The sequence below is a fragment of the Egretta garzetta genome, unplaced genomic scaffold (genome assembly GCF_000687185.1).
Source record: "Egretta garzetta isolate BGI_Z169 unplaced genomic scaffold, ASM68718v1 scaffold788, whole genome shotgun sequence".
NCBI lineage: Eukaryota > Metazoa > Chordata > Aves > Pelecaniformes > Ardeidae > Egretta > Egretta garzetta.
The window spans coordinates 214,297-223,288 of NW_009260668.1; the positions used below are offsets into that span (position 1 = coordinate 214,297).

General features: G+C 39.5%; 1 protein-coding gene across 1 annotated transcript in view; it reads right to left on the reverse strand.

Moving 5' to 3' along the window:
• OCA2 (OCA2 melanosomal transmembrane protein) overlaps window positions 1-8,992 on the reverse strand; it is a 181,447-nt gene that overhangs the window by 156,994 nt on the left and 15,461 nt on the right. Inside the window, exons 2-3 of the mRNA XM_009645648.2 lie at window positions 1,358-1,456; window positions 573-761 (exon numbers count right to left, since the gene is read on the reverse strand). Of these exons, the coding sequence (XP_009643943.1) occupies window positions 573-761; window positions 1,358-1,456 (288 nt within the window). The remainder of the gene's footprint in view (window positions 1-572; window positions 762-1,357; window positions 1,457-8,992) is intronic.

Genomic DNA, 8,992 nt, shown 5'->3' on the forward strand with positions numbered 1-8,992 from the left:
ATTGGTATCTTTTAATATGTTAAATATGTTAATATGATTCAATTTCCTCCATGCCTAAATGAGGTAAAAGACTACTTTGAGGTAAAGAGTGATATATATAAATGTACTTAAAGATAGAAAAATGCTCAGTTAGATTTTGCATTTTGTATATGTGAAAAGCTACTATAATGACTGCAGAAAGAAAGTGTTAGATACATATTTTAATTACATAAAAGTATTTCATAAAAGCAACAGAACAATGAAGAACAAAGCTGTGGCATCAACCAAGGAGCTTTTAAGAAATGGTTTCAAAGAAATGTTAAAAGCTATATAGAAGGTATGTATTAACAAATTTACAATAGTTTCTGTGACTGATGCTTGTAAGAACAACAGACTATTGATCACTAGGTCAAGGCTGTAACCAATTTCACCAGGGTTTATTTATAAACTATCAATGGCAAGATATGGCCTAAATATGGAGTGTTATTTTATTCATTTGCAGAAAAGAAATCATTTTCTAGACATCTCTACTTAAAAACTAATCCCTGCAGAAATAAAAAAAAAAAAAAATAAAGGAACGTTTGAATTCAGACCTCATCTTTGACAAATTGAACTTGACATGAAGTTGGTCCAAGATTTCATATTTCTCAGAAGAAGCAGATCTGGAAAAACTTGTGATTTCACTTCCCAGTTGAAACCTGTGCTCAAATTCTGCAGAGCTGTTGTCCCATGAATCATCATCTGTGGTAAAATCTGGATTATGAAGAGCCATGCACTGCAACCTGTCACACATTTTCCGTAAACATAATAAAACAAAACAGTAGTTTATTACAGCAGACAGTAGATGCAACTGACCTTGTATATCCTTAGGTTCACTGTGAGAGATTTTATTCATAAAACTCATAGAAAGAGATTTATTCAGTACAGACTGAGCTCCCCTTGGTGACGCAGCTGAGTAGACTGGGGAGCAAAAACAAAGACCCCATGACATTTAGGCGCACCTGGGAGAACCAGCTCTCTGATGCACCAGACAGATGTACCTCAGGTTTTGGTGTGTGAACCCCCTATAAGGACCTTGCTGTGTCTTCCAGCACATCTGATGTAACACCACGTGGAGGAAATGAGAGCACAGAACCTGCAGTTGCCTATCCATGGGGCTCTCTAATCACCCCGACCTCAGACCTTACATCCTTCCCTTCCCCATTTACAGCCCCTTCTTTCCACTCAAGTTTCTCCAGAGTAATTCTCTGCTCACAACCCCTGCCATTCACTTTATTTCCCAGCAGATTTGGTGTCAGGATATAAGAAAGAACCATGCACAATTAAATAGAAGAGAGCTTAGAAAAAAAATATTTTGAGTAAAATGAAAGTTGCTCACCCATTTTCCTCTGAGGAAACCTTCAGTAGTGGTGTCCTCTCTGTAAAGCCAGTGTTTTTTGACCTTAAGCTGAATAATCTGGAAAAATTGAAGTGATATCTTTGGAGAGAAAAAAAAAAACCAGTCTGCAGTACAATGATTCGTAGAGTTCTACAGAATATTTTGCTGCAAGTGCATCTAACTATAAAAATAGTTATTAATATATTTAATAGTCATTAAATATTCTTCAAGAATGTTGTTCACCTAAGTGAAGGTTTTCATTAAGTTTGAACTAGTCATGGCAGTTACTTCCTTCTAGTCATGGGGACTCTACTGCATAAAATAAGATAAATCTATCTTATCCTATACGCAGCATCTAAACTAGTCAATTAAATCCCCTCTGAATGCCAGAAGAAGAATTGATACCTGACTCATACACACATGCTTACATTTTAGATACCTAAATTTACAGTGGAACAACTACACTGTAATATTAGTGAGGCAAAATTCTTAATGTAAATAATTAAATATATTCATATAAATTCACAATAATATACTTCATAAAACATAAAATAATAGGATAATGTCTGTCCCGTAAATGTCATGTAGGACATGGATCACCAGAAATCTACTAATCTCTACGACAACCTCAGCACCTTTCATATTAGGGAAGAAAGCTTTATCTGAAGTACAAGTAGAAGTATATTCCTGCAGCACCAATCCCTTCTACGTGGTTTCTGTCAAGTCTTGGTCCTGGTGCTACAGATAATTAACAGAGAGCAAGCTACCTTTTGCCATATTGCAGCTTAGCATTGTTAAGAAGTCTTTTGCTAAAATATAAATCCCAAAGCTTAAGAAACAGCTGAAGAGAATCAAGCACAATCACAGGGGTCTAGCTTTGGGGCAGGCTTCTGGGAGAGATTAAATAATTGAGCCATTTTAGAGCACTCTCCAAGACTTGGCTCTTCCAGAGACATTTCCCATCAAACCCACCATTATTCAGACATGCTCAGATTTATTCCATTCAAAACTGCAGCCACCCACCACCAGAAAGTCCCGAAGAAATCTGCTAGACATACAGTCAATATACAGACCTCATTACTCCCAGAGACACTTAGAGGAAACCTAAAATGTCTTCTGCTATTCCTGGACTGTGAGGGAAAAGAAATTATAAAGTCATAGATAACTAAATAAATATACAAAGGTGAGTGGTAATCCAATCTTCTAAATATAAGGCTAGCCCAAAAAGAAGGATCTGTGTATTTAACTTTATAACACAATGGAAGACAGTGGGACTTCTTGCAATTTATAAAGGCATGTGTAAACTCAGACTTTGTAAAATTAAAACCTCCAGTTAATGCTTCAGCTTACTTGTTTAGTAGCATTATCATTCAGAAGTCATGCTAGGTGTGGAGCAACTGGATATGGTTATTTCAGCCTTGAGTAGCCACAACGCTCATTCAAACTCTGCTGTAAGCACCGTATTTGCAGTCTCAGCAGAGAGAATGAATGAATGAGGGAGACTGAATCATCCAGGACCTCAGGCCAGATGTTGGGCAAATTACAATTCAGGTGCTACACTGCACTGACAGTTCATCTGTGAAGAGATGATTGCATACTCTGAAGCTGCCGAAGTGCTTCCTTTTTTTTTAAATAGGAGAATATCATTCACACAACAAGTTTAAGTGGAGAAATTCTGGTATTTTGAAGCAAGTGTTATCCCAAAACAAAAATGGAATTCATAAGGATAGCAAAAACGCTGTCAGGACTTTAAATGGGTGCTCACTGACCACTACTGATATGCTACCGGCTAATCCTGGCATCGCACTACATTCGAAGTTTGTGTCATTTTATTATAAATTCTGACGGTGGACCTTGAACTTGTACATTCAGAAATTTAACTCACACAAAGACCGATTAGCTGTTTCTGCTGTTAAACAAAATGATGCCACTTGTTCCACAAAAAAGGCTCCAAATGCCGTTCTGATCTAACCTCACATTGCGCACACCATTAACCTTTCCACACTTACTTTTCTTCTTTTCCTACTAGGACACATGCAAAATCTGAGATTAGTAACCAGAAAACTTTCTACAAAAACTTCCATTTTGTTCTAATTGTTAGAGGTTGATACCAACACTGCTTTGTGTTACACAGGCATACATATATTTACTGACGCTTTCCCACCTCAGCAAGCCTTCACCACTGCTGTGAGTGACCAGTCTGCAAAGAGTGCTGAAGAGCAAAGCAACTGCAGCAATGGCAACCAGAAAGAGAGGATAAAGATTTGGTGGAAGGTGGTTTAAATGGCAGAACCTGAAGCGAAGGATCCAGAAGTCTAGATAAAGGCATCACTTTCCCTTTCTTTTTGCACATTTGTTATCCTCTCTTCCTGGTATAGGTCTTGCCACTTTTAAATGGAACTGTAGAGCTTCACAGATTGCCAAAATTGGCCAATAAAGTAAAAACAGAAAAGGTCTTCAAGTAAAGTGAAAACAATTAGTACATGACAACATCAATTTGCAGAGAGTAAAAACACATGGACAAGAATCAGCAGCAGGAAACAGCCAGGCTTGACAAAACAAAAATAATTAGAGAAAAAGCAGAAGAGACTCAACTCCCCCGTGATGTGATTACTCTAATTAGAGAATGAGAGTAATATAAACAATAAAGCTAATTAGGGCATAAAAGAATCCTGAAGGCTGAAAGCTCTAGAAAGAAAAGTTGAAAAAACATCATGAAAAAATAGCATGGATTATAAAAATGAAAGTCATCCCTGAATGAAGAGCCTAATGCAAGCTCCTCTGTGCCTCTCATACTTCTGCAGAGACCCTAGTGGTGCAATTTGGTCATCCACTTCATCAAAAGATAACAGAGATCACCTGCAAGCAAAACCTAGGAAGGCCTAAAGACCCCCTGTTATTAGAGGAGCAAGTCTGCAGTGCTCAAAAACCCTCTCATCATCATTCTTGGTTCTCCTCAGCCCTGCAAGTGGCTGGCAATTATGACACTGTGTAAATAAGGGAAAGATATCAGTGTGACGCATTTTAAAACCTATGATGGGTTTCCACTTTGAATGTTTCTTCACAGTCAAAAGAACTAGAAACTTTGGTTGTACCTACATGCTAGAACAGAGCACAGTCTGCCTCTGCTGAGCGTTTCAGCAAGGTTACCAAGGAGCTAATCACCAGGTCAGCTCATTAGCCCATTGTGGACAGACCCGTTCACAGGATCAGAAAAAATGGTCTGAATTTATACCATATGAGGAGCTGGTAAGTTGGACACCAGTTCTGTCCAGTGTTCTCCTCTCATGATTTAAACTCAAAAATCATCAGCATTTTGTACATCAAATATGAGATGAGACATTAAATAATTGCCTTTATGTATGTATACATTTATATGTAGATATGCATATAGACCTTCACACAACAAATTAACATTCTCATTTCCCTTTCATTCCAAAGTGATGAGAGAAAATTAAAACCAAAAGCTATGGAAAGAAGTGTTTCACAAGGACTACTTCAAAGACTTACAAAGCACCACTCATATGGAAAGATCCATGTAGAACTGACATCAGAAAAAGAAGAGCATGTCCTGCCTCCTTTACAACCACAGCTATGGCCACTGCTGTGACAGTCATACATAGAGATTTTGGCTGTCCCTGCAGGAGTATAGGTTTGTTCTGAGGAAGCGTGTGTTTTCTGAGCTGGTTACTTGCAGTCAAAGTCATACTTTCCCATTCCTAATCTTTCAAGCAATTACAATTTCTGACTGTCTCTATAGCAACCCAGAGGAGGAATTGGCATTGTAGGAGGGCTGTCCCCATCCCAGATGATACAGCAGGTTCTGCCAAGTCATGGAGGTGTCCACAGATGAAGCTCCAGCTGCCTGACAGCAGCTGGAGAAGGATCTCACACACAGCATTAAAAAATACAAGGGTCCAAATGCAAGCCCTGGGCATCTATTGCAGAAGCCCCCACAATCTGTGGCTGTGCCACTGCTTCCACACGTGAGCAAGGTTCACACTCTTTTGGTGGCAATTTGTACTTCTCTATAGCTGTACAGCAGAGACATGACCTTCAATCTCCTACACTCATTTGGGAAGTTTAAGGAGAAGCAGTCTTCTCCTGCCCTCCTGGTCACATGGACAAGTACAGGGAGAGCAGAAGAGGAAAGGAAGAGATGTGGGAGACTCCAGTTGCTCCTGCTGATGGGCTGATTACTCCTCAGACATCATGCAGAGTTGGTGGCTGAAGACTGCTGCAGGTTCTACCTACAACACACCATTATCTCCCATTACCTACAGGTGGTAACTTCCAAAGTCTTCAGGGAACTTCGGATGAAATTCAAAGAGAGAACTCAATTTCTGCCACTGAACACCAGATCTGCTCCCCAACCACATTTTCAGGCATTTCCTAGTGTGTTCACACATGCCTCCTTAAACAAAAGGAAAAGGAAGACTTTATAGTAAGAACTGTTGTTCAGCAATAAGCAACCTTTCAATCCCAAATACACTACAGCAGAGGACACCAAAAGAAGCAAGCACCCTACAGGAACCTGGGGAATAAAAAGACCGTACTCATCCTAGTTAGCTGGAAAACACTTAAAATAATCACTAGGTTTGACTGGAAGCTATTATTTAGCGTTATATTGAAAAGATTAATCATGCCACACAATGCATTAAGTTTTCACTCCCTGTAATAAAAAGCATACCTTTTAAACATCAGCTAATATAATGCTTCATCTGCCATGTGCTAAGTCCTGCATGCAACTGTCAGTAAAAGAGCAATTTCTGTGACAACAGAAAGCAATAATTCTCACTTCTACAGAAAGGATTTGGTCACAATTGAAGAAGAGGTGAATATGGAAGCACACATATTGTGCAAGAACATCAGCAGTTTTGAACATAACTTCTTGGAAACTTCACTATATAAAACATTAAAAGCAGAATCTCTTCAGGAAAAAGAAAAGTTAGCTTGCTTCCCTGAATTAGTAATCATTAAAACCATTATGACTGTGAGGTTGCCTCTTAAACAGAAGTCCAGGAATACTACTGACCCAAGAGATTATAACAAATACAATAAAAATATAAGCAAATTTTCCCAGTGGAGAAGAAGGCCTGAGTAAGAACACGAGAGATAATTAATCATGCAGGAGACTAATACCAACTGTAAGACTTTAATTTATCATTTCTACATTCTTATAGGCTAAAGGCTAATTACAGAAGCATCATCCTCCCTGAATAGAGAACTTCTATACAAATCATATGTACTGAACTAATTGTTCTTTATCATAACTCTAAACAAGCACAATGCAGAAATAAATTGAAAACAGAGAGGTTTTTACTAAAAATAAACCCCAACAAAAAAACAAAACAAAACAAAACAAAACACAAAACCAATAAAGAAAACCCCACATCAGTTTTTGACTGCACTTGAAACACATTCTTGCACTAGATTTGGTATTTGTCAGTTTCTGATAAAGTCCACTTTTGGACAACAGTTACATGGTACAAATTGTGATGACCAACACCATAGCATTCAGCTTCTAAATATTTACTGCGTACTAAGCAGCTGTATACATACATCCATCAACATCATGATATATATGTGCCCACACAGAGACACAACCCACCGTCGTGCTTTCTCCTCAGCAGTAGCACATCATGGGGGAACTGTTATGACCACCCATCACAAATGAAGTATGGTCAAATGATACACTAAGAGTCAAGGGAAGGATCAAAGCCTCCAGAGCTCACATCTCTAAACAGGCTCCAGACGTTTTCTGATGACTGCTTTATGTAGCTTCAACTAAATCAGCATATAACCTCTAGACCCTTTAAAAGCATGCACCATTAAGATGTCAGAAAAATTTAGCAATGAAAGCATTACTTAATACAGACTCATTTTCTCTTTGATTTTTCCTAATTTTCTGTTAGTCAGGACCGTACAGGATTCCCCAGAGGACTGTGGCGCTGGCACTACCTGACAGCAAGACGCTGCAAGAGGCACAGCCAACTGGCAGGTCTCATACTGAGAAGCATCTGCCATGCCAAGACCCTAGGCAAATAAAGAACATGCTTAAGAAAGATGCAGTGAAGTGTGTGCCAATTTTTTCCAAGACAGAAATGGTTCTTTATATAGGACATACACAATGTGATTACTTCATTCACTTCTGCTGGATTTGGAGAGTGAACATGTCCTGCAAGAACACGTGGTCTCTCCTTCATTTGTGCAATATTCTGCTATTTTAAGAAGTAGGACAATTTTAAGTTCAGAAATAGCTTGGTAAACAGAGTGCTTCCTGTGTTTCCTTTTTAAAAATCAAATCAGGCTTTGTAGGGTTATTGTACTTTCCTGAAAAATGAAATTTTCAGATACCTCCAGGATTTGGTAGCTCCTTTTCCCAAAGAGTCTTTGCCTGCCTCTGTCAGGGGAAGTCTCCATCAAGAAGACAACGAGATGTGGTTAGCAACTGGGACACACCAGGACCCCACTGCAGTGGGTGAAGCTAAAAGAAAGTACTTAAACCTTAAGCTTCCCTGAAGCTCCTCTGACTTTACCTAAGAGGACTAAACTGTTCTCCACACAGTTTTCATTCCTATGTCAGGGTGCCATGAGAGCTGGCTGCCCAATGCGAGGGAACCAGGAGCAGAGGGTGGTCATGGGTCTAGCAGGGCCATGCCCTCCTCAACCAGGGCCCATCTCACAGCACCCAGCAAGGCAGAGAGGATGGAAATGGGACCAGGGCCAGCCCAGAGCCTCATGACTACCCACCAGGGCCATAGCAATGGGGCAGGTCCAAAAAGCCAACCCTTTGAAGGACTGAGAAGTTGCACTAAGAAAACATAGCTACTGTTTCCTCCTCACCATTTTATGCTTCAGCAAAGAAGATTGGAAAGCTACAGGAGAGAGCATGCAAAAGCTGCAGAGAGTCTGGAGGAGAAAATACATTTCAAGAGGAGATGCTGCCAAAACAGTTTAGCTGTTGGCGACTGCCAGCAAGCTGCAAATTTGAAATAGGCAGCAGCAGCCGGTATTGGTAGTGGTCCAAATTCCAAACCCCCAGTTTCTCTATGGATTACACAGATAACCTGTTAAGAGGTATTATTCTCAAATGCTGCAGGGCATACTGAAAAATGAATCTGCTGTAGGGAGGCATTTTATCAGCAACACTTTAAGCATGGCTGCACTCGTAATACTGTGGCATATTCTGTGGGCCTGGGTTTTAAATGCCAGCATTTCTCTTTGGCATTCACATTGGGCTTTTAGCTTAACCAGCTTTGATGTTAACTGAATTTATGACAATAAAGGAGGAGATCACAATTTTTTCGTAGTCAGTAAGGCAATTCCAAGAATCTCAGAAGTTAAGGAAGTGGTGACAACTTAATGTTTTAGCTTTGTATCTGACCAGACTCTCTTAGAGATGCAATAAGGGGCACTGGGATGATGGAAACACAAACAGAAAGTCAGATCTGAGAAACAACTGGATGATGTGACCATCTCTAGAGAAGGTTATTCTCCAAGCATTGCAATGATATGATGTTGTGGTCTCAAAGGTTTGGGGGAATATATGTTGAAGTATGAAGATTCACTTTCAGACTAGCTGATTTTAAGGATGATACAAGAAAAGTAAGCACTATTGAAAGAAAACCATTT